General features: G+C 35.9%; 1 protein-coding gene across 1 annotated transcript in view; it reads left to right on the top strand.

The window, feature by feature from the left end:
• Positions 1-26,734, top strand: part of SCN9A (sodium voltage-gated channel alpha subunit 9) — a 166,788-nt gene that overhangs the window by 62,907 nt on the left and 77,147 nt on the right. The window contains exons 2-7 of the mRNA XM_046658915.1: positions 13,753-14,060; positions 19,567-19,685; positions 20,030-20,119; positions 20,679-20,807; positions 22,169-22,260; positions 23,256-23,465. Of these exons, the coding sequence (XP_046514871.1) occupies positions 13,803-14,060; positions 19,567-19,685; positions 20,030-20,119; positions 20,679-20,807; positions 22,169-22,260; positions 23,256-23,465 (898 nt within the window). The 5' untranslated portion in view covers positions 13,753-13,802. The remainder of the gene's footprint in view (positions 1-13,752; positions 14,061-19,566; positions 19,686-20,029; positions 20,120-20,678; positions 20,808-22,168; positions 22,261-23,255; positions 23,466-26,734) is intronic.

Genomic DNA, 26,734 nt, shown 5'->3' with positions numbered 1-26,734 from the left:
CTCCAGGCTTTCTACTTCCAGAATTTCTTCTTGAATTACTAGTCTAAACCAAATCTTTGTTTATCTTATACATATATGTGAAATGTTGCATGTTTAAAAGGCTAATAAATTCCTATAAATTAAAATATCCTCAAGTTTAACATAATTAATAGATCTTAATTACAGATGCATGATGAAACTGACCAAAGCAAGGCAGGAGGAGACAAGTTAATAATATTAAGAGCACCGTTTGTAAATGGTTCGTATGTGCAAAACTCGCTGCTAAGAACTTTACAGACTTAACCATCCCAATCCTAACCACTCTTTGAGGCGGTGATTATTAACCCCATTTTTCAAACTAGGAAACAGACTCGGAGTCAGACTTAAGTCAGCTGCACCAGACCCACAGCTATAAAATGTCGAACATGGATTGCGATGGCGAAGGTCAAGATGATTGCTGATCTTTGAGCTACTGAAACTAGTGTATCGAATGCAAGACTATTTCATGGTATACATTTTTTTTTCTGTATTGGATACAAGTGCACATCATGTTATACATTAATTATTTCTGAAGGATTTTGTCCATTTTACATTCTTGGAATTTGAGTCATATTGCAAGAACTCAAAAAGAAAATGTATAAAGTCATGTAAAGTGAAAAATTATTTTTTTAAATGTATATATTCCTAAATAGTGCTTCATAAAGTAGTAACACACTTTTAACTCTTAAGCTGATAAAATAAAAGTGTTTCTTTTAATGTCTTTTGTCTTTTTTTACAATGTGGTCATTTATCCCTGAAAGGAGGAAGATCAACTTTTTAAAATAAATATGTGGAAAGACTAAATGTAACTTTTGGTTATTTTACAGCAGCAGTATATCTTCCTTCTCTTTTCTTACTGCTTAGCAACAGATTATCTAAGGTTGTATGAGAGCTGACATGTCTGAAGGATGAGTGAGTATGGGGGACACTCCAAGGAGGAGCACTGTATGCCTCAAATGAATGTGGAGAGAATAAGGAATACGAAATGGGGTTTCCAGACCTAACAGTGATGAACTAATATGAGTAACATGAGTGATGCTTAAAATATTGAGAATTCAAAATAAAACTCAATATGATGAAGAACTTGCTTTGCTTTTTCATTGTCTTGGACTTTATAGCTGGAAGTATGCTAAGGGACCAAGAGCACTTTTATTAATCTCTCATCCCTTTTTCTGTTTTTATATTCTCATTTCCTGTTTGGTTTGTTTGTCATCTTCCTTCTCTCCTTCAAGCTTTTTATTTAATTCCTTCCTTCTCTCTCCTCATTCCAACTCTTCTGTCTTTCACTGAGCATCATACAGATTCAGAGTTCAAAGTGCATGTTGTTTTATCAAATGCTATTCATGGTTATCATTTATATTTTAAAATGGAGACTTTAAATGTTGATATTTTGCATTCCTACTCTTCAAAAAAACCAAAAATCCAAAAACTTGTCTATGTTCTTGATTGAATTTCCTCTCTTATTGAATAACGAAAGCCTGGTCATTCATTTATGCATATTCATCTGATATTTTTGATTTACCACACTGGGTGCTTTAGAAATGGTTCTTAACAATAGATTCACATACATATTTTATGCCTTTTAAGAGTAGACAAGCTTAGGCCCTCCCCCCCAAATTTTATTTCACCTTTCTTGGTAAACCTTGGATGCTGGATTTTTTTTTTTTTAAGTTACACAGATGGTTCTTTTTTACACCCTGCTTGAGAACCATGATGGAGTATACCTTCATTTTGACATATACATTCTTTGCTAGCAATAGGGACAAATGACACTTACCTGCCCTTTTCTATTACCTAACATAAGTGAAAAGAACTTTTGAAACAGTAGTATCTAAGAAAATAGTAGAGAATAAGACTCATTAATTCCATACTACAGGTTCTTGGTATTAGTATAATGTAATGATAATATCTAAAACTTAGTTATGGAAGAATTGGTGTCAGATTTAATGAAGTCTGATACAACTGAAAATCATTCATTCAGCAAGCCAGCCATGGGTGGCACCTGATACAATGTTCAGTATTTATCTAGGCAGAGAAAGTAGAAAACACATTCCTTAACCCTGTGAGGGTTTGCACTGTGACGCATTGGTCCCTTGCAAGAAATATTAATAAAATAAATTTCCAATTGTCTCCAATTTACCCTAAAGATATCAAATAATGGGTCTAATATATGGATTTTTTTCAAAACCGTGTATTTATTATCAGAGTTGTAAATTTTCACTAAAAAAAATTTTTTTTTGAGAAAGATTGGCCCTGAGCTAACATCTGTGCCCATCTTCCTCTATTTTATATGTTGGATGCCTGCCACAGCATGGCTTGATAAGCAGTGTGTAGGTTCACACCTGGGATCTGCACCTGTGAACCCTAGGCTGCTGAAGCAGAGCATGTGAACTTAACCACTACACCTCTGGGCCAGTCCCTAGAATAGACGTTTTTAATTGAGCCACTTTCATGCTTTCAGCCTGATGACTTGATTAATTTTCTTCTATCATTTATTATTTCCTCTCTTCCATTTGCTGCTTCCGCTTTTGGAAACTCAGATGGGACTGATGTTGGAATTCCCTGGATTATTCCCTATCTCCTGAATTTTATTTTGAGTTTTTCTTTGCTCTTTTGCTCTACTTTTTAGGAGAAATTTTTTTGGCACAATCTAAAGTATAGAATTCCATAAATTTTTACATGTGTATATACCCATGTGACCATCACAGAGATCAAAATCTAGAACATTTCCACACCTGAGAATGTCACTTCCTTGTGAAGTACCCTTAAAAAGTAACTAAAATTCTGACTTCTACTTCTTTTCAGCAAACATTCTATTGAATTTTTAATTTTGAAAATCATGCCTCTAATTACCAAGAATATTTGCTGTTTTTTTATTCCTTTTTTTTTGGTAGCCTATTCTTGTTTAACAATAGATTCTGTACCTCCTCAAATTTCTGTGAGAATGTTAATTCTAAATTCTTAGTTTAGTCTGCTCATCTTAGTCCTTCAGTTTTATGTTTGGTAGTCCTTGATTACCAATTTATCCATAGTTACCTAGTAATATTTATGAATGAAAAATACACTGCTGTTGGTCGGGTTTGCTTCTGTTTTTGTATAGGCAGAATATAGAATTCTGTTTACCAAACAAATCCAACCTTGAAAGGGAGGGGTGACTGTAAGCTCTGTGTATGTGTCTAGTGTGTTGTTACGGCTTACATTTTCAGATGTATGGGTGTGGAACAGGCAAGAAGAGTCCACCTTTCTGTCAACTCCACCCTGCGTCTAGCTAAGGTGGAATTGGACATGCTAGTTGTTACCTCAGTTAATTCGGGGATTAATATTTTGGTTTTAGCCTGGGGATAAACCAAAATATTCTGCTTCATACTTCAATATAGAGGGCGAAGTGGGAAAATGTGACCTTAAACATTGTTGAATAGGTAATCCTTGGCTCAGTCAACTTGTTTTCTGCCCTACTTGCACCAAGTGCCAGGTCTCTGACTTCTTTACTGGGAATATTTCTTTCTCTGTTCTAACGTTCTCAGATGAGTGTTCTAGGCTGTGGTTTCTGCTCTGATCTCCTCACTAGGGTAATCTCATCTGCTATCTCTTATTCATATTTGTGAAAACTTTTTAGTGTCTTGCTCTGGTTTTCGATGATGTCATGAAACTATTCCCTACTGTACATCGTTGTTTTCATTGCAATGGGCATTTGGAAGCCAGGGAGTGATAAATACATGAGACAAGACCATTGTCATGAACTGGAAGCTGATATTGCTTTGACTTGAATGGTGTATGAAGAAAAAATAAACTGATAGGTAGATAGATAGAGGATGTATGCATATACACATTGATAATAGACAGTAAGGAAAGAATTCAGATCAAATATTTGCATATCTATTTTAACTGTAGGAAATACTAGATAGCAGGGTAACACTTTCACTTTTTATTTTCAGTAGTTGTCCAAGTATTTTCTAATATGAGATTAAATGGTGATTTTTCAAAATAGTCATGAGAACACAAAAGTTGTCTTTGTGGGCAGTATTGTGATCTCACTCCAAAGAAGATGCAGTCATAGTAATATTAATAAGAAGTGGAAATACAGTAATAATACATTTTTCAAAATTGCAAATTAAACATGAAGAGAATAAATATTGATTGATTTTATTGAATATGTTAAATTCAGCTCAAACAAATTTAAATGCCTATTTTTAAAGTACATTTTTTCTGGGTAAAAAAGCATGACATTTTTGTTGTAAAAATTTGAAAAATAAAGAAAAGTATAAAGACATTAATAAAAATAATCCATAATCTCTCAACTAGGGGTGAGCTTCATTGAACACATTGTGCATTTAATTTCAGACTTTATTTCTATATATTTTTTAAGTTCAGAGGAATACATATGTTTTTGTGTGTGTAACCTACATTCCATTAATTATCCTTTATAACATTTTTTATAACTCATTAAGTAGTTTTTGAAAGCATTCTTTAAAAGCTGCTCAGTTTTTCATCCTATGTTCATATTTCATTTGATGAAACCTTGACTGTTAAGACTTTTGGATTGATTACAATTTTTCAATATTATAAAAACATTGCAGTAAACCTCTTCATAAATATTTGAAGACATCTGAGATTATTGCTTTTGGATAAATTCCTAGAAGGGAGGTTATTTGGCAATAAAAATGAATCAACATATTTAAGATATGTATTTGATAGATATTGCAAAATTATGCTCAAAAAGTTTTCACAGGGGCTGGCCTGATGGTGTAGTGGTTAAGTTCACATGCTCTGCTTCAGTGGCCCAGGGTTCATGGGTTCAGATCCCAGGTGCGGATCTACACACCACTTAGCCATGATGTGACGGCATCCCACATAGAAAATAGAGGATGATTGGCACAGATATTAGCTCAGCAATAATCATCCTCAAGCAAAAAGAGGAAGATTGGCAACAGATGTTAGCTCTGGGCTAATCTTCCTCACCCCCCCAAATAAAGTGTGCACACATCATTTATTGCCATCATCCAGATAGGGGGTAATGATTTCCCCTATACCCTCAAAACTAGAGGATGATCACAGAATCTGATCAGAGTCTCTTCCACTTACTTTCCAAAGACCCTGATGTTAAGCATGTGCTTAGTGTCTTCCTTCAATTTAGCAGGATCAGGAAAACATCTCCTATGTGTGGTACCACTGACATCCATCACCCCCTGCCACTGCTGTTTGTATATACTTTAGTGACTCAGAAACTATGTTGAGGGTGTGCATAAATAGAGAGAGAGTAAAGGGAAGAAAAAGAGGGAAAAAAGAATAGGAATAATGGAAGAGTGGAATTGGTGACTGGACATCTGAGTTCACAGCATCTACTTACCTGAATTTCTGTCAAATCTTGAAAAAGCTAACCCCCTCCAGTTGAATGTAGGATGTACAAAAATACGAGTTCTTCAGCCACCTTTTCTCCAAGAGACCAGGTATATGTACAGTGAAAGTCTGCTGAGGCAAGTAACCACTGCCCCTCACCTTTATGATTTCCAAAAGTGTTGAGGAATCTCCCAAGCCCAGGTGGCGGCTGTACTCACTGCCTTATTTCTCTATTGATACAGTGCAGTTTCTAAAAAGCTTCTTCTAATTCTGGAATCAAGTCACCTGGTTTGTGACCAAAGTTTTATAATCTATACCAGGCTTAGACTTTAAGTGCTAGAACTAAACGTTAGCTTCTCCTGAATTAATCTTAGACAAGAAGCAATCTCATGTTTATACTTAGCTTGTAGAGACTCATAAGGTGATTGGTGTTGAATATACACATTTGTTTCTGTTTTACTAGACTTTTTTCTTCTTCTCAAGGCAATTTTCACGATTCAATTTTCTAGATCGTTTTTATAATAGTTTTATTGAGGTGTAGTTTATATCCCATAAAAATCACCTTTTTGAAGTATGCATTCAGTGGTTCTTAGTATATTCACAGAGTTGTGCAACCATTGGTATTATCTAATTTTAGAACATTTTTATCACCCCTGAATGAAACTCCATTCCCATTAACCATTAACCCCCTAACCATTAACAGTCACTCTCCATTACCCCCACCATCCAGCCTCTGGCAACAAGAATCTACTTTTTGTCTATGAGGATATGCCTATTCTGGATATTTCATACAAATATGTGGCCTTTTGGGTCTGACTTCTTTCACAGGATTTTCAGGGTTAATTCATGTTATAACATGTGTCTGCATTTAATTTCCTTTTGTTGTAAAATAGTATTCCATTGTGTGGATACACTGTACTTTATATATCTATTTGCCAGTTGATGGACATTTGGGTTGTTTCCACTTTTTAGCTATTGTGAATAATGCTGCTGTGAACATTCATGTACAAGTTTTTGTTGGGACATATGTTTTCAGTTCTGTTGAATATATACCTAGTAGTGGAATTGCTGTGTCATGATTCGCTCTATCTTTCATAATTCACTCTATGCTACTTTGGATGTGCACATGCAATGTCCCTTGATTTTCACTATATTCTTTTAAAAAAATCATCTCAACTTTATTTTACGTCAAAATATATGTCTCTTCTTACTGGTATTGAAATAATAGAGTAAATTATCTTAGTAAAATATTTTAAAACCCAAGATAAACAGTAAACACAAAGTCAATTCACTATCCAAGTTCGCTTCAAAAGCAATAATATTAGCTGCTTGTGGCCAGCAGAATGGACTGACCTTGTACTTCTTTTTCATAAGTGTATACTTCCATAGTTTTAAATCCACAAGGAGACATGTGTTTTTATTTCTAAATGTGCCATTGTATGGGGTTTGACATATTCTCTCCCATGAAATGCTGCTGTATATCTACTATTTATAAGAAGTTTTTAGTTCTTCACCATTGGAGAGACTGATAAAAGAATCCTGAAATTTGTATTGCAATGTTTGAGTGACGTCAGCATCATGGCAGATGAGTTGTTCCCTTTGTCTTTCCCTTCTAAGTGACAACCAGAGGACATCCATTGAACAACAGACTACTCCTTACACAGCACACCAGAATGTGTGAGAGATCCATACATCTATACAGCTGAAGGTGGGTGGACTGGACCTCTGAGAGGCAGTGAAACCAAGGGAGCAGCCCCTTGCTCCTCCCCTGGTGATGGTGATCCAGAATGCAGATACTCCAGGCAGTGTTGGTGGTGCACTGACCTGAAGTTTCAAAAAGCACACTGGCACACACCAGCAACCAGAGGCTGTGGTACTCACAACTTAGTCCCTGTACCTCCCTGAGTGATGGCAGGTGGCACCTGCAAACTGAGGCTTCAGGAGCCACAGCAGAACCCATCCATGACACAGCCCCCAGTGGCAGCACCCTCAAAACCAGCTCTACCAGCACTGGGGGCTGCATACAAGACCCCAAGCCCCTGGCAGCAACAACAACATCCATGAACCCAGCACCCCTGGCAGCAGTGCTGCCAGCACCCCCAGACAACCATAACCTGGGAGCAGCAGCACAGGTGATACATAGGGCAGCAACACCCAAACCTGTGGAGAGCCAGTAAGAAAACACGAGACCCAGGTGATCCTGGAAGCAGCAGAAGTGCTCACAGCCTGGTGATTGCAGTGGCAACACCCATGACTGCAGTGACATCAAAAGCAGCAATGCACAAGCAACCTTGGAGGAACAAGCAGCTCAAGGAGGGCACTGACAACACCTCAGGCAGAGGCAGTGGAGGAGGAAAAGTGCAGGCTCTCAAGTACAACCAGAAGCAACTCAGAATCAAAGTAACCAAATCCTTACCCAAATAAGAAAGGTGTTTACTACCACAAATTTGCTGACAGGATCAACTCATCAAGTACCATGGAGAACTGCAGTCACACAGTAGAACAGAACAAAAATAATAACTCTCCAGAAACCAAAGTTGAAGTCACAGAACATTGTGATCTAACTGAGAGAGAATTCAAAACAACTGTCATGAAGAAACTCAAACAGTTTCAAGAAAATTCAGAAAGACAGTTCAGTGAGGTCAGGAATAAAATTAATGAACAGAAGGAGTACTTCACCCAAGAGATTGAAACTCTAAAAAAAAAACTAAACAGAAATTCTAGAGATGAAGAACGCAATGAGATGAAAAATAAAGTGAAAAGCACTGGAGTTAGAGTAGACTATATGGAAAAGAGAATTAGCAAGCTCAAATATAGAAATCTAGAAATGATTCAGGTGAAAGAGGAGAGAGAACTAAGATTTTTTTAAAATGAAGAAATTCTATGAGAAATATCTGACTTAATTTGGAAAAACAACATGAGAATAATGGTATCACAGAACAAGAGAGGGAGAAAGAAGCAGAAAGCTTATTCAAAGAAATAATAACTGAGAACTTCCCAAACCTGGGGATAGAAATAGATATACAAGTACATGAAGCTAATAGAGCTCCTAATATCTCAATGCAAAAAGACCTTCTCCAAGGCACATTATATTAAAACTGTTAAAAGTCAATGACAAAGAAAGAATATTAAGAGTGGCCAGAGAGAAGAAAATAACTTACAAAGGAACCCCCATCAGATGATCAGCAGATTTTTCAGCTGTAGAGTGTTCAGAAACTCTACAGGCTGGTAGTACATGGAATAGTATATTCAAAATGTTGTAAGAGGAAAACTATCAACCAAGAATACTCTATACAGCAGTTATCCTTCAGACATTTTGCCCAGACAAACAAAAGCTGAGGGAGTTCATTGCAACCAGACCTGCCTTACAAGAAATGTTGAAAGGAGCCTTCCTGCCTGAAATGAAAAAGCAAAAGTATACAAAGCTTTGTGCAAGGTGATAAGTAGACAGATTCAGAAAATTGTAATTCTATATCAGAATAGGTTACTAAACACTTAATTATAACATCAAGTCTAAAGGGAAAGAAAGCATCAAAAATTATTGTAACAACTTCAATTTGGTAACAAATTCACAGCACAAAAAAGGATAATTTGTGACAAAACATAGAAGAGGAAAAGGAAAGGACAGAGTTGCATAGGCAAATGGAGATAAGATGCTATCAGCAGAAAAAGGACTATCTCATCTATGAGATCTTTCACACAAACCTCATTGTAACCACAAAATTTAAAGTCAGTGTAGAGTCACAAAACATAAATAAAGAGGCAAACTGAGAAAAACATGACAGAAAACCACCAAACTGAAGTGACAGACGGCAGTACAGGGGAAAAGTAACAATGGAAATATAAAACAACCAGAAAACAAAATATAAAATGGTAGTATTAAGCCCTCATATATCAATAATCACTCTAAATGTAAATGGATTGAATTCACCAATCAAAAGACACAGAGTGGCTGAATGGATTGAAAAATAAAACTCAATAATATGCTGCCTCTGGGAGACCCATCTTAGCTCTAAAGACAAACACAGGCTCAGAGTGAAGAGATGGAAGATGATACTCCAAGAAAATGGCAACCAAAAGAAAGTGAGTGTAGCCATACTTATATTAGACGAAATAGACTTCAAGCCAAAAAAGAACAGGAGACAAAGATGGACATTATATAATGAGAAAAGGGGCATTCCACCAAGAAGACATAGTGCTTATTAATATATATGCAGCTAACATAGGAGCACCAAAGTATGTAAAGCAACTATTAACAGACATAAAGGGAGAAATTGACAGCAACACAATAATAGTAGGAGACTTCAGTACCCCACTTACATCAGTGGATAGATCATCCAGACAGAAAGTCAACAAGGAAACATTGGCCTTAAATGAAACACTAGACCGGATGGACTTAGTAGATATATATAACATTCCATCCAAAATCAGCAGAGTACACATTCTTCTCTAGTGCACATGGAACATTCTCAAAGATAGACCATATTTTGGAAACAAAACAAGCCTCAATAAATTTAAGAAGACTGAAATCTTATGAAGCATCTTTTCTGACCACAATGATGTGAAACTAGAAATCAACCAAAAGAAAAAAGCTGGAAGAGTCACAAATACATGGAGACTAAACAACATGCTACTGAATCACTATTGGATCAATGAAGAAATCAAAGGAGAAATTTAAAAATACCTAGAGATAAATGAAAATGAAAACACAACATACCAGAACTTATGGGATGCAGTTAAAGCAGTACTAAAGAGGGAAGTATATAGCAACACAGGCCTACCTGAAGAGACAAGAAAAATCTCAAATAAACAGTCTAACACTATACCTAAAAGAATTAGCAAAATAATAACAAGTGAAGGCCCAAATCAGTAGAAGGAAGGAAATAATAATCAAAGCAGAAATAAATTAAATAGAGACTAAAAAGAAAAAGAAAGGATCAGTAAAACTAAGAGCTGGGTTTTTGTGTGTGTGTGAGGAAGATTGGCCCTGAGCTAACACCTGTTGCCAATCTTCCTCTTTTGCTTGAGGATGATTGTCACTGAGCTAACATCTGTGCCAATCTTCCTCTATTTTGTGTGGGATGCTGCCACAGCATGACTAGGCGAGTGTTGCTAGATCTGTGCCTGGGATCTGAACCTGCGAACCCCAGGCTGCTGAAGTGGAGTGCCCTAACTTAACACCTATACTACCAGGCTGGCCCCTAAGAGCTGGTTCTTTGAAAAGATAAACAAAATTGACAAATGCTTAGCTAGACTCAGTAGGAAAAAAAGAGAGAAGGCTCAAATAAATAAAATCAGAAATGAAAAAGGAGAAACTACAATAGGTACCACAGAAATGCAAAGAATTATAAGAGATATTATAGAAAGTTATAGGCCAACAAATTGGGTAACCTAGAAGAAATGGATAAATTCTTAGAATCATACAACCTCCCAAAACTGAATCAAGTGGAAATAGAGACTGAACAGACTATTCACAAGTAAAGACTGAAACAGTAATCAAAAACACTCAACAAGAAAAAAATGACCAGTCTGATCAAAAAATGGGCAGAGGATCGAAACAGACATTTTTCCAAAGAAGCTATACAGATGACCAACAGGCACAAGAAAAGATGTTCAATATCACTAATTATTAGGGAAATGTGAATCAAAACCGCAATGAAATATCGCCTCACACCTGTCAGAATGGCTGTTATTAACAAGATAAGAAATAACAAGTGTTGGAGAGGATGTGAAGAAAAGGGAAACCTCATACTCTGCTGGTGGGAATGCACACTGGTGCAGCCACTGCAGAAAACACTATGGAGGTCTCTCAAAAAATTAAAAATTGGAATACCATATGACCCAGCTATTCCACTTCTGGATATTTATCCAAAGAAGATGAAAACACTAATACAAAAAGATGCATGCACCTCTGTGTTCACTGCAGCAATATTCACAACAGCCAAGGCACGGAAGCCATCTAAGTGCCCATGAATGGATGAATGGTTAAAGAAGATGTGGTGTATATATACACAATGGAATACTACTCAGCCATAAAAAGGACAAAATCGTCCCATTTGCAGCAATATGGATGGAACTTGAGGGTATTATGCTAAACAAAATAAGTCAGATGTAGAGAGACAATTACCACATGACTTCACTTATATGTGGAAGATAAACAAACACACACAGATAAGGAGAACAGGTTGGTAGTTACCAGAGGGGTAGGAGTGGGGGGGTGAAAGGGATAAAGGGGCACATATATATAGTGACAGACAGAAAGTAGACTTTTGGTGGTGAACTCCATGCAGTCTATACAGAAGCCGAAATATAATGATGTACACATGAAATTTATGTAATGTTATAAACCAATGTGACCTCAATAAAATAAATTTTAAAAAGAAATGAAATGTTTGCAACTTTGTACTTAAATCGGAGGAACTCACCACTTCCTATTACCTAGGATACTCTCTCTCCTGAACACATGCCTCTATCTCTGTTTCTACACCAGGATATCAAAAAAGGATGTGAGTTATTTAGGCTAGTTGAAGTCTCCTTTACTACAGTGAAACTAGGTTTGTCTTTGCTGTATGATTTGGTGTGATTGGTGTCCCTTTTTAGAATGTATCTTCCGTAAAGGCAAAAACTGTGCTTTCTCCTTACTCTCACAGCTCTAAATATCTAATATAGTAACATGCCCAGAATAAGTAATTGGTAAAAACATTTAAAATGAAGATGGGCCAGCAGATTAAAAAAGAAATGTGATGATACATGCCATGACAAAATACAGACTCAATTTGTGATAAACCATAGAAAGAGCATCTTTCATAAAGGCTAGATTTGCTTTATAAATTTTTATATAAATTTATGTTGCTAACTGATTATTTTTCTGCTGTTTTTAAACTGGTTTTCCACCTCTTTTTAACATACATAGATTTCTGGTAAAGGTGGTTTTTGTACTGTGTCCGAATAACTGAGGGGAAAGTCATCCATTTTGTTTTAAGGATAATTGAAGTTTATTTTGTTTGACATGGGAATAGGAGAAACCTGGAAAACCATAATTAATTTCAGGCCTTCCCACCCCTTTCTGTGACTGTATATAACCTGTGTTGTCACTACTGTGATTGTTTAATTTTTATATTTAGCATTGGAAAATAACATAGCAGACCATGGCTTCTTTTAGTTCTTCTTCCCTCTGTGTGTGATGATATTATTTAACATACAATCTTTAAAGCTGTTCACAGTGGGTTGACACAATGGAAATTGGTGCGTCCCAACTCTCATGCAATCCTAATGCAAAAAAAGAAAGAACACAACATTTTTATTTTCTAATGGAGGAGTTATGAAGTTACCTTGACTTTTTAAAATTAATGAGTCTGTTTTTAAAATAGAAACTATTATTTTTCAAACTCTTTTATTTAGAACATTGCAAAATACTAATATATAGAAATGAAATTTTTATTTCATATTTTTCTTTTCTGTAGCTTTTGTAATGTTTTGTATACACATATAAGTTAATTAGGGAAGTTATGGTTTGAATGCATATTATAGTGGGGTTTTTTTCTTTTTAATTGAATCTATCACAAATATTTCCCAAATTTCTTTCCTTTGCTTTGTTCTTCCTAAAATATTTGCCAAAATTGTTTTTAATTCAAAACAGAAATACATTTTTCTGATTTGTAAAGGGATATGTATTTATTTGAAGAAAATATAAACGTCTAAAATAGAGTAAAATGATCTTCCACCACCTCATTTCACAGAAATGAGTTTCTCCAAGACAGAGGAGTGAGAGTGTGGGCATGTTATGAGATGTAAGACAGAAGAGGATCAGGTGATCAGAGAGGCAAGAGGAGAACCTGAAGAGTGGTGTTATCAGAAGCACTGTCATAAAGACTTTTAACTGAAGAAAGTTGAGTTGAATTGCACCAAAAGTGAATACAGATGAAAAGTAAACAGAATTAAAAATTTTTTTTCATCATTTTCACATTTTTTTCTTTTTTTTTTTTTTGAGGAAGCTTAGCCCTGAGCTAACCTCTGTGCCTATCTTCCTCTTCTTTATATGTGGGATACCTGCCATAGCATGGCTTGATAAGCAGTATGTAGTTCCACGCCCAGGATCAGAACTGTCAAACCTTGGGCCACCGAAGCGGAGCATGTGAGCTTAACCGCTATACCACAGGACCAGCCCCATCACTTTTTTACTTTAAAAGCTATGAAGTGTTAAGTTCAAATTTTTAAATAAAGATGGTTAGAGAGCATGGAAACTAAGTCTTGCACATAGTAATCACTTAGTAAATGCTAATTCAACATGATAATTTTGTGAACACATTACTTCTTGTAGTTGAAACCAAAAATCTGTTTATTAGTAGTAGTATTTTTAATGTGCCAAAACTTAAGGCTTTTTTTGTTTCCACTTAGGCCTCTTACGTAAGGAGCTGAAGGGGAAATGAAATATACAGGATGAAAAGATGGCAATGTTGCCTCCCCCAGGACCTCAGAGCTTCGTCTACTTCACAAAACAGTCTCTTGCCCGCATTGAACAACGTATCGCTGAAGGAAAAACAAAGGAACCCAAAGAAGAAAAGAAAGATGATGATGAAGAAGGCCCAAAGCCAAGCAGTGACTTGGAAGCTGGCAAACAGCTGCCCTTCATCTACAGGGACATCCCTCCAGGCATGGTGTCAGAGCCTCTGGAGGACCTGGACCCCTATTACGCAGACAAAAAAGTAAGTGTCTTATGATCGCAGTGATGCAGTCTCTGTTTGCTTCTTTTGTACAGAAAGATGTTTTAAATTGAGATTAAGTACAATTTATTGAAAAACCACATCATGACAAAAACGTTCAGTTAAATATATATGTAGGATATTCAGAATAGGTACTTCTAATTTTTCGTCACCACTGGTCCTGTCACTGACATACCATTTTGATTTCCTTGGTTTCTTAAATGTGTTCAGTAAAATGTTCTGCTTTTTTGGACATGGTACAAATGCATACTTGGAGGAACAAAATAATTGTCAATTTGATCAATAAGACCTGGTGATATGTCCAGAATGCATCTGCAGGGAGGTGACAGCTGAATCCATGGGAATATGTATAGTCGCTCAACTCATAATGGAGTTTAGAGAGTCGCTTCGTTTAGGGTGTTGGAGAGAAAGAGGAGTCTGAGATGGTCAGAGAGGTAGGACGAAAACCAGAAAATTTTCCATTGTTCAAAAAAGAAGGGAAGAGAGTATCACATAAAATTACCCAGAAAGTTGAGGATAGAGAAAGACTATTGGAATGAGCAAGGAGGATGAGTTAGTCACTTTTTGCAAGCAGTTTGTGTTAGGTGATGGAAATGAAAGCAAGATAGTGGTGGGTAACAAGTATGAAGGGGAAGTGCTTGGCAGTCCATAGATGCTGAGAAATTTTCCACCAGAAAGATGGTCATATGAAGCACCAAATAAATCAAAAACCTATATGAGGCACCAAATAAATTGAAAACCTTTTTAACGTAGGGTATAAATAGGACATTTGAAAGTAAAGAAAATTATTCTTGGCCAAAGAGAAAAATATAGAGTTGGAGTGATGTAGCTAGTTGCTGATGTTAACAGACAAGGTACAAGCTACAGATCAGATTGTATTTGCAGTGGAAAAGTCAAGAGAATCTTATTGTCTGAGTCTTGAGGGGAAGATAGGAGGATGGATTTAAGAGTCTGATGGGTTGAAGTAAATGGAGACACATCAGAGAAAATGCACGTAAAATGGTGTCAACATTTTTCTTACTACAGGAGTCGAAAATGACCTTTGAGAGTCAGTGTTGAGAGCAGCAGAGCAGACTGTTGACTGCATTAAGGAAATGGGAGAAAGTTTGAAACAACTTCTATAAAGGGTATTCTGTTGAAAATGAGAATGGGATTACAATAATTTCTGACACAGTAGCAAACACAACCAGGTTGAAGTTGACAAAGAGGAGACAGTAAAGGATTAGGTCAGCAGGTTCCATAACTTTCTCCAACAATGCTTTCTTTGCTGCATGGCATCTGCAGACTTATATTTGAGAGGTCAAGAAAGGCAGGATAAAGTCCATTAAAAATAATTTTGATTTGTTTGTATAAATAAAAGGGAATATTTCTTGATAAGACATGTAGCAAATAAAATAAAGAACATATTTGCAATGTCTTGAGAAATACAAAATGTGATGTTAATTTTGATGGTAGAACTACCTCAGTGGTCGTTGCTATGAATAGCAATACCTAATATTTTGCTTCACATTAAAACCAGCATCTCAACGAGTTGACAGAACAGTAATAGAAAACGGGATACCTGAGAAGCCCGTGAAATATTACACAGCATTCTAATTAATGTCTGTATTCTGACACAGAAAGGAAGAATGCTATTATGTATTGAGGGTCTCTGTGTCAGGCACTGGATTTTTTATACAAATTAGCACATCTATGTATCATAAGCTGGTGAGTTAGGAAGTAATACCCTATTTTTAGATGAGACTAAGGGATTGGGGAAATTAAGTAACTTCCCAAATGTTACATGCTAGTAAATTTTGTTGTAGCTTTTAAATTCAAGTTGGTTTGACTCCCTACTGAGATATTCTATTGTGCCACATTTCTTAGTTTAGTTTAGATTTGGTCATATAACAACTTTGCAAAAATGAACAAAATCATGAATGAGTAAATAATGAAACAGGCAAAATAAAAAGTACTTTCTGATTTTACTTCACCCAGAAAAATTTCTGGCTCTGCATGGATATCTACTGCATTTCCCATTTCCAAAGGGGGCCTGCATGTTAATTAACCAGCTACCCCTTATGGAGGAAAAGGATCTTTCTGGAATAATCCCCAAGTCAGAGATACAAACTAATATTGGCTTAAAATGACTTGGGAGGTAAAGAGAAAATGTTTGAACTTGGATAGAGGACAATAGACATTAACTAATGGAGAAATTTTAGCTATGTGATAGACTAATTTAATAGAGAAGGTTTGGGGTAGAACTCCAAGCCCTTGAGTTGGCCCCCAGCTTCTTTCAAATAGCGCACCAACCACATCAAAAGCCTAACCCACACCCGCATCAGTATACTCGGGTAGAACTAGGTCAAACAAAGTAATCTATTTTTTCATGGTCCTCTATTCTTAAAATGTGAACAAATGCCCAAAGGAATGATGGAGTCTTTTTATTTTCTTATGATTTGGAGCTTTAAATTAGCAACGTTTTATGCCTTGTCCTAACTCCTCAAATATTCTTGATAAAAATAGTTTTGACTTCCACTTAACGGCTTTAGGGTTGACTTCTCCGCGGATTGATTCTTTTTATGTTTCATGTTATTCATACTAATTGACACAAATTTTATTCTGCTACATTGTGTTCATTGCTTATATTAAAAATCTTAATGAGGGACCGCCTGGTTGCATAGTGGTTAAGTTCGTGTGCTCTGCTTTGGGGGCCTGGGGCTCGCAGGTTCGGATCCTGGGCGCGGACCTAGCACCACTCATCAAGCTGCACTGTGGCGGCATCCCACGAAAGATAGAGGAAGGTTGGCACAGATGTTAGCTCAGCAAGAATCTTCCTCAAGCAAAACGAGGAAAATTGGCAACAGATGTTAGCTCAGGACCAATCTTTCTCACAAAAAAACGAACAAACAATAACTCCAACAACTTAATGACCCCTAATTTGGCCTGAGTTCAGATTTTAATTTATATTTCAGTGTAATTATCAATGCTTTGTTAAAACAAAGAACACTTAATAAACTAACCGTAGAAGTCAGGGCTTTATTTTTATGGGTAAATGTGTATGGTTTTATGTGATGAATGTGTAAGTGCTTTGTAATAGTGTCATGTGGTACCTTTATTATAAGAGAAAGTTTGTCTTTAAGAAAGAGTAAATTACCAGTCACTCTTGGCTATGGGTATTAAGAGGACAGGTACATTGTCTTGGATGTCTTAGAACATATCCTTGGTGCCTTATCTGTTCAGCCTGTAATATCAGCAGCTGCTCCCACCATTTAGTAAGAATTTACAATGTACCAGAAACTCAATAGCGTCACAGACAATAAGTGCTAGCTCTCAAGCTGCTAAATGGTGGATCTGGTGTTTCAAATCATATCTGTCCACTCCAAAGTGTATGCTCTTTAAGCACCATAATTCTCTAATTTTATGTTCAACAAATCCTTAAATAAATGAGCAAAATGAGAAGAACTGATTCAGACTTTGACATCTAGGCCTTTGTTAGTGGGATTTTAGAATTTACTAGAGACTGATAGTGATCTCCCAAATTTCATAGGCATGCCTACTTTTCCTGCCTACAAGGACCTCCTGGATGTATATAAACCCAAACATTCCTAAAGAAGTTTTTAAAGCTAATGAAAATTGGGAATTTAAATTTAAAAATAGCAAACTAATTCTTTTTTTCTTCTTTAATTTCAAGTAAAGGTAATGCGATCTTGCCAAGGCTAGGCAGTAATGTTGTGATTTTCACGTTAGCCCAGGTGACCTCTGGTTCATGAAGTCTCCCTGATAATTCTAACAGACATGTGACCCTGTCCCCTCTTTACTTTCATACTCCTCCATTTGTACTTCTGTTTGACACCTGTCACATCTTGCCTTGTATTCGAGTTATCGTGTTCTTATTACTTTTCTAGGAAGTAATTTGCATGCAAAACGCATGCCTCATTTATGTTCAAACTCCTTTCATTACCTCTTATGCCATCGCTGCTCACTGCACAACTGAGGAAAATAATGGATGAACGAATTTTAAAAAGCACAATGTATTGCTATTTAAGAAAACAATAATTGTACTCAAAGACGAAGTATTAATTTTAAAACTACTTTTCAATGTAAAAGTGAACTTTATATTAAATTATGTTTAGACATCACTGGTATAGTGAAAGAGACCAGAAATATACAAGAGCATCTGAAAACAATAGATTCTGGTTTGTTTTCTTGAGAACTCTGCCACACACAATGAAAAAGCAAGATACTCGAACTTATGTCTCTAATTTGGTGAAAAATGTTTATTACCAGAAGCCTACTCATCCTGTATAAAAAAGTCAGATTAAACAACACCAAAAAAGACCAAGTCCGTGTCTTCCAGATTTCACAAGTAATTGCCTGCCAACTGCGGGAAAATGAGACAAGGGTTTGAACTTGGTCTCTCTGATTTCCAAGCCAATCCCTCAGGTTATTTTAATGTTCTGTTGTTGTTGCTGTTTATTTGTTTGGGTTTTAAATTTTTTAATTAAATACCAAAGCCATGGAGAATGTCACTCATTATGCCGTGGGTACAATAACATATTTTAAGAATATTTGGTTCTATTCATATTATTTTTAAAAATTACCATGGATAGTAGCAAGCAAGTCTTTTAATCTGTGTTTTTACTTTAGCTGTTATTAGTGTTGTATCTAAAAGGAAAATTGAACTGGATAGTAGGACTCTTCCAACTCTAATTTTCCTTAAATTTATGAAAGTACTTTTTTGGAAGAACTCCTATTTTGGAACGTTTGCTACTAACCATGACAGTAGCCAACAAGTATTAAAATTCTTAAGATGTTATGGTAAAAATCAAGATAGCTGATTTCTATTTGGTTTGCTTAAAATGCAGTGTAACAGGGGCTGGTCTGGTGTCATAGTGGTTAAGTTCACGTGCTCCGCTTTGGTGGCTGAAGGTTTGCTGGTTCAGATCCTGGGCATGGACCTAGCCCCACTCATCAAAGCCATGCTGATGTGGCATCCCAAATAGGAGAACTAGAAGGATGTACAACTAGGCTATATAATTATGTACTAGGGCTTTGGGGAGAAAAAAAGAGAGAAGAGGAAGATTGGCCACAGATGTTACCTCAGGGCCAATCTTCCTCACCAAAAAAGTATACCTTAAAAAAAATGCAGAGTAATGAAAGAAGGAGGTTGTGTTTTAAACTAATTCCAATGGCCATAAGTTATTGTTGCTGATGTGGGTGTTCAAGGGATATGAAATAGAGAAAATATTGTATTTTGGGAGCCCTAACCAATATATACTCATAAATGGCTCACTTCTTGATTAACTGAGAAGAAATGGACTTGGAGTTCATTGGCCAGCGTGACATATATAGCTACATTAATGGCATTGGAACTACTTTGCTTGAGTCTGAGGACAATGTTTCTTTAATATGACACCACCACATGGAAAGGTAAACTGCTGATATTAATGTACTAGATTGAAATTTTGGATTCTCATTTCATACTGTTTTCTTTTTGCTCCTGCAGACTTTCATAGTATTGAACAAAGGGAAAGCAATCTTCCGTTTCAATGCCACACCTGCCTTGTACATACTCTCTCCTTTCAGTCCTCTAAGAAGAATATCTATTAAGATTTTAGTACACTCATATCCTTTTTAAAATGCTTACTTGCAATGGTTCTTTAAAATGTAGTTATTTAAATTTGGATTTTAGTCCTTTTGTACCTGAAAAGACTCTGGTTTTAGTTTATCAATTGCAGTATAATTTGGTGTAGGTCTCTGAGAAGATTGGGAGAATGGCAATTTTGCCATTTTCGGATAAATGACTTTTATCTATTACTCCCTTGTTCAAAGAGATTTTTAAAAAAAGTCTATAAGCTTATTTAGAATTATTTTCTAAGGAAAAGTTGTTAGTATTTCAAGAAACGTCATTATCAAATATTCAAAGTTCCTACTGTGGTCTTCTGTCATATTCCTTGATTCTAAGCTACCTTATTCAGCATGCTTATCATGTGCACTATTCTGACGAACTGCATATTTATGACCATGAGTAACCCTCCAGATTGGACCAAGAATGTAGAGTAAGTGGGGATAAGTACATTTTAATATAGTCTTAGTATAATCTTTTTTATCCTTTCCTTTTCTTGCCAGTAAGTTACTGCATCTATAAAAATTGTGGTGTTTGTCTTCTCATGTTATATAGTTGCTTTCCTTTCAATCATGTTTTTCTCATCTGTAGTATTAACCCACAAGCAGTAGAATAGAATAATTAGATGCTACAATCTTTTCTAGAAGAGTGAACTTATCAGATCCCCTCCTTGTTCTTCGACATGTTACATATTTCTTATCTTTGGGGTATATTTCTGATAGGAACAATACAGGAATTTTCTAGGCAGATCTAATACCTATGTTCTTAGTTATTTTAAACACCTCTGCTTTCTGGAAGAGTTTCTGATATGTACATTTTAAGATTTTCTGGAAAGACTGTTACTGCATTTTATTCTAATATAGTGGGTCCATAAACCAAAAGACGCACTCCAATAGATACCTTCCTTTGGTTGATCAGAAACAGTAAATTATAAAGATTCCCATGGTACCATGTTCTTTTCACACTTAATCCCAATGGATTCTTGTGTCTAGGTACACTTTCACTGGAATATATACTTTTGAATCACTTGTAAAAATCCTTGCAAGAGGCTTCTGTATAGGAGAATTCACTTTCCTTCGTGACCCATGGAACTGGCTTGATTTTGTCGTCATTGTTTTTGCGTAAGTACTTTCAGTTCTTTGAAATGCCAAATTCATGAAAATCTCAGCACAATGTTCCAGTAAGAACAAAGCTTTGGGGTCTGACTTTTCCTGCATATAATGATTGTATTTAAAGGATACTATATGAAAGCTAGTATTGATAGGCAAATGTTGATCTTTTCAGAAAGAACATTTCCCACTCAAAGGTATATGACGTCATTAAGATGCACTTAGATGGACAGTCCATGTGGTGCCAATTAGGTTCACACTTTTTCCAAGTTCTTATTTAAAGCCTAATAAAACCTGTAAGAATCACAGAAAAAACTCAGGCCTTTAATTAGAAGCATGTTGATTTTTTTTGTTGTTAACCTATCCTATTCAAGAGCGAATAAGTATATTGGAATATAGAAGTAAATATTTTTGCAAGGGCTGTCACTGCACACTGTACCTAACTTTAATGCACTGTATATGTATTGCATATGCATCCATAGTTTATTTTTAAGGGAAAAATATGACATTAAAATATAACTTTAATTTATTCATATTGCTGCTCTTTTCCCAAATGTATTTGTCAGAAACATTTCTTTACTTTAAATTGTAAAAGCAATGCATGTTCATTGGAGGAATTTAGAGAATATAGAAGGGTCTTAAGATTTCTAGTCTCCTCTAGTCCCCTCCCCCACCTCCTTGTCCATCAGGCTCACTCCTTTCCTGGTCACAGATGGCAGCTGCTGTTCCACCTACTGCCTGCTGATAAAACCACATTGTGTGGAAGAAGGCTGCCTCTTCTCAGGGGTCTTCATTTTTATTGAGATATAATTTACATACCATAAAATTTACCCATTTAAAGCATGAAAATCAGTGTTTTTTTAGTATGTTGACAAAATTGTACGCAAATCACCATTCTAATTCCAGAATATTTTCATCACTTCAAAAAAGCAGTCACTTCCATCCCCTCCCCCCCTCAGTCCCTGGAAATCACTCATGTGTGTTTCATCTCAATGGATTTTGCCTGTTCTAGACATTTCATATGAATGGAATCATACAGTATGTCACCTTGTGTGTCTGGCTTCTTCCATAGCATACATTTTCAAGGTTTGCCGCTGATGTTTTATAGGGTACTATTAAATATCTACATTACCATAATGTTGAGGTCTAATAATTGAAACATTTCATTGTTTAGGCATTTAAGTGTATGAAACCATTTTAATAATATATTTGTATTTTGCTGACATTAAATAAAATTCATTACGATGGAAAAAAAGACTTGCAGAACGATACATTTAAATAAGTTCTAAATGTGGGATATACCTTGACTAAAGGTACAGGTAAGTATCATAGACTCTGTGTGAATTCTGAATAACTCTGATTTAATTCTACAGGTATTTAACAGAATTTGTAAACCTAGGCAATGTTTCAGCTCTTCGAACTTTCAGAGTATTGAGAGCTTTGAAAACTATTTCTGTAATCCCAGGTAAGAAGTGATTGGTGTGAAGCATTAGGCCACTCATAACTCCAACTATTTGGGAGTTGTTCTTTGTTTGTTTGTGTGTGTGTTGTCACTGTGTTTGTGTATAAACTCCCCCATTACAGATATGTGACAGAGTTTGTGGACCTGGGCAATGTCTCAGCGTTGAGAACATTCAGAGTTCTCCGAGCATTGAAAACAATCTCAGTCATTCCAGGTGAGAGTGGGGTTAAACACCGAGGCTGACTTTGTTCTTTTGGAGGAAAGCCAAGAAAAACTTTCTCTTATGGAATTTTAATTAAATTTGACTTCTTACGTTTTTCACAATTGTTATTAAAAGTCAGCCTTTGAGTTTAATGAATTGCATGGGTCTTAGAGGATGAAGATGACCATTTGGCTCACATCTCAACTTGAAATTTTCCCTCCTAACAGTTCATTTTCCATTTTCCTTTTCCAGGACTGAAAATTTCAACTTGTTTTAATTGCTTTTCATATAGTTAAGAAAAGAGAGAAAAAATATCAGCATGGGAGTATTGCATGACACACTGTCTTTTTAATCTTTCCTCAACAAACCATTTCTTAACTGAAAAACTAGTAAACTGTAACTATCTGCTGCAATTCAGCCTCTTTGTTTTGGTGTCATTATAGAGAGATGGTTTGTTTGACAAGCATTTACTGACTTAGCACTTTTAAAAATTATTTTCACAACTGAGTGTGGATATGGTCTGAGCAACCAAATTTTTCACTTTGACCATTTGGCTATTCTTTGGAAATATTTTACAATTTCTAATCATTTACTGTAATGTATAGAAACAAAATGTATATATAAAACAGCAAATCCACCCTTTTGAGCTAGTAGGCTTTTTCTGAATTAGGTTATCTCAGGTCATTGATTTGCTATCATGCATGCATTTCTAGGAAATGCTTGCCTTTTGTTTCTGTTTCTCGTTCAGAGGCTTTATTTCAATAGGAACATCTTTTGTTCCCCCTGCTGTATTCAGGCCTGAAGACCATCGTGGGGGCTCTAATCCAGTCGGTGAAGAAGCTCTCTGATGTCATGATCCTGACCGTGTTCTGTCTGAGCGTGTTTGCGCTGATCGGGCTGCAGCTCTTCATGGGCAACCTGAAGCATAAATGTCTGCGGAATCCACTTGAAAACAATGAAACATTAGAAAGCATAATGGATACCCTTGAAGAAGAAGACTTTAGAAGTAAGAGCGTCCCTACAGTTGTTAATAGGCTGAAATAAGGCTAAAAGTATTACTGTCTTTTAGCAATTAAATGTTGCTTTCATTTTAATTATTCCAAAATTATTCAAATATATAAAAAGTTGCTACAGTGCAAATTTACATATGTTATATTTTCATAAATCTCCCTGGTTCTAAGCTTTTTAGCTGTTCTGGTACTGGAAACATGAGATAGTTCCATAATTCTCAATTTTTGTATGATAAAAAAGAATAAATTTGCTCTGGAGAAAGAAATTTAGCTATGAATTAATAATATTAACCATTACATTTCATTACAAGATATATATTTTATATAATATAATATTATTGGATAATTCATAATTATGTTTACTTTATAGTGTTATTTATTATATGATATGTTTTTACACTTGTACTTCTAACATCATATAGTTAATTATAACAATAATATTGTTACATATCAAAATGTCTCGATATTATTTTTGAAGATCTGTGTAAAGCAGAACAGTTTACTGTGCTTTATCAACGCTATCATTATATTAGAACCATTGATGAGTTTCACAGCTCTTTCTAATGGCTTCCCTCAGTCTAGCAATGGCGTCACATCCAGGTTTAATTCATCAGAAGTAGCTCTGTAGGTACCGTATAAGGTGATCTGTACCCACAGTCTCAGAAGCCTGCTTACTTCACAAGTGTGTTTCACAGAAAGCACGAACTTCATGTTTTCTGAACAACTAACCCTTAATACAGTTTCTCTCACTGGAGCTGTTGATGAATTTGGGTGAGAATGAACTTGAGCAAGATTGTACTTTCTGTCTGACACCTGCCATGTGTCCGTATGATGTTGCCCGCATGAGCCCATAAACCTCAATAGATAATTAGATCCAGAGGTGGCGTGGAAAGCAAGAAATCTTTCAAATATATGTGCCTTTGACAGAAGGAGATCAGGCAGTAAAGGTCAGGATTCTCCTCGGATAATAAAGAAACATATACATCATCTATTTACTTTACTAAATGTTTATTTTCCCACTCACTGGGGAAGATTAAAAAAATAATAAAATATAGCTAATATAGTAAAATACTGTAAATAAAGAAAACAGAAAAAAATAGAAGCTTAAAACAAGAAAGCTGAAGTTTTTCAAGTAAAATATTTAATGTATATTTCTTTACTACCAGTATTTGATGAGGAATTTAGTACGTATTTCCTTCCTTTTTATCTTATTTTTCCAGTTTCTGATTTTGATTAATATGATCTTAAATTTTATTTCCAAAGAATTTTATTTCTCAATTTATATGCCATAAAAAAATTTGTTTTATAGGTAATTGTTGACATTTACATTCTGTTTTGTGAATCAGTATACAACTCTTATTTAAACTTAACTTTTTTTACTAGGATCACTATCAGCCCTTTTATTCTGAATTTTGGCCCTGTTCCTGAGTTTATAATTTGAAAGATTTTTTTAACCTTCTGGAATTGTTTCAAGCAATTTTTTTTTTTGAAAACAGTGGAAAGAGGGGCTGGCCTGGTGGTGCAGCAGTTAAGTTCTCACCTTCCACTTTGGCAGCCCAGGATTTGCCAGTTCAGATCCTGGGTGTGGACCTACGCAATGGTTGTCAAGCCATGCTGTGGCAGGCATCCCACATATAAAGTAGAGGAGGATGGGCACAGTTATTAGCTCAGGGCTAGTCTTCCTCAGCAAAAATAGGAGGATTGGTGGTAGATGTTAGCTCACGGCCTATCTTCCTCAAAAAAAAAAAAAAGGAGTAGAAAGAGCCCTTGAATTTTGCAATGTATCTTCATGTTGCATTTGTACATGAATGAATGACAGCTTAGCTAACAATGACATTTTATACCCCACAATCCTCTCCCAATTCTGTACATTATTCTTGATTTTGTTCTAAAGTATAGTTTTAGAGAGGCGATGTTTGTGTCAAGTCTGAATTTGGTTTCCTACCTGTTTTCCGGGTCGTAGAAGCCAGGTCTTACTGCAGTATTTATTCCAGCATTCAATTATCAACGTGTGTTTATTAAGTGCTTCCCTGAGGTAGACACTGTGCAAGTTTCTGAAGCTATAGCAATGAACATGATGGCCTCAGCCCCTACTTTCACAGACTTTATATTCTAGTGGGAATGAAAGATTAAAAAGAGGGAATGGACAGACAAATAAAAAATATTGCAAGTTTAATAGATGCTATGCAAAGAAAGTAAATCTCCAGGACTGAGATACCAACTAAAGGAGAAGACCTCTCCAAGGATTTAAACAGAGATCTAAAGGATGATAAGAAGTCGTAAAATAGTGTAAGTGTAGATGGGAGGGTGTATGGGGGCTACTGCTTGAGTTAGAAGGAATAGCATGCGGAAAGACCCTGAAACAAGAAAGAATATTTTGTATTTAAAGAATGGAAAAACAGTAGTGTGGTTAACTTCAGCAAAGGAGAGACAGATGGCCAACGGAGAAAGTAAGAGAAAAACGCAGGGATCATATCATGAAGGATGATTTAGCCCATGGGAAGGAGTTTGGATTTTATTTTAAATGCAGTGGTTTGACTCACTTTTTCTGCCATATGGAGAACTGGTTGGGCAAGGCTGGATGGTAGATTGGTATAAGGAAGGCCAGTTATGATGTTGCTTCTTTTATTCAAAGAAGAGAAGATTGTGGCTTCATCTAGAGTGGTGGTAGACAGTGATGAGTAAGTTCAAGGTAAAATCTACAGAACTTGCTGATGGATTAGAGAACAGAGGAGGGCTTGAGGAAGTCTTCTAGGTTTCTGACTACAGTAACTGGATGAGTGGCAATGCGAATTGAGAGAAAGGTGGCAGGTTTGTAGGGAAAAGTCACTATTAACCCATTAAAATTGAGATGTCATTGAGAGATCCAAGTGGAGATAAAAAGTAAACAATTGGAGATATAAGCACAGAGATTAGAGGGACTGCCTGGCTTGGAGTTACACATTTCAAAGTAATCAGTAGAAAGAAAGGATATATACACACATACATCATTCTGGAAAACCCTGACGTTTATAAGTAGGTAGAGAATTGGCAAAGGAAGTTTAAAGCAAATTTAGTGTTTAAAAGATGTTCAACTCCGTAACCCTAGGAAATCAGGTGGAGAGGAGGACCCAGAAAGACACAGAGAAGGAGGAACCAGTAAAATAAGAAGCAGAGATATTAATTGTGAAGCCAAGAGAAGAAAGTATGTTGAGGAAAAGGGAATGCTTGTGTTGAATGATGCTGCAAGACCAAGGATTAAGAATAATGAAGATAGAGAAATATA

This window comes from Equus quagga, chromosome 4 (assembly GCF_021613505.1).
Source record: "Equus quagga isolate Etosha38 chromosome 4, UCLA_HA_Equagga_1.0, whole genome shotgun sequence".
Lineage (NCBI taxonomy): Eukaryota > Metazoa > Chordata > Mammalia > Perissodactyla > Equidae > Equus > Equus quagga.
Note: the sequence above shows the minus strand (reverse complement) of the source record. Positions and strands in the feature narration are given on the sequence as shown.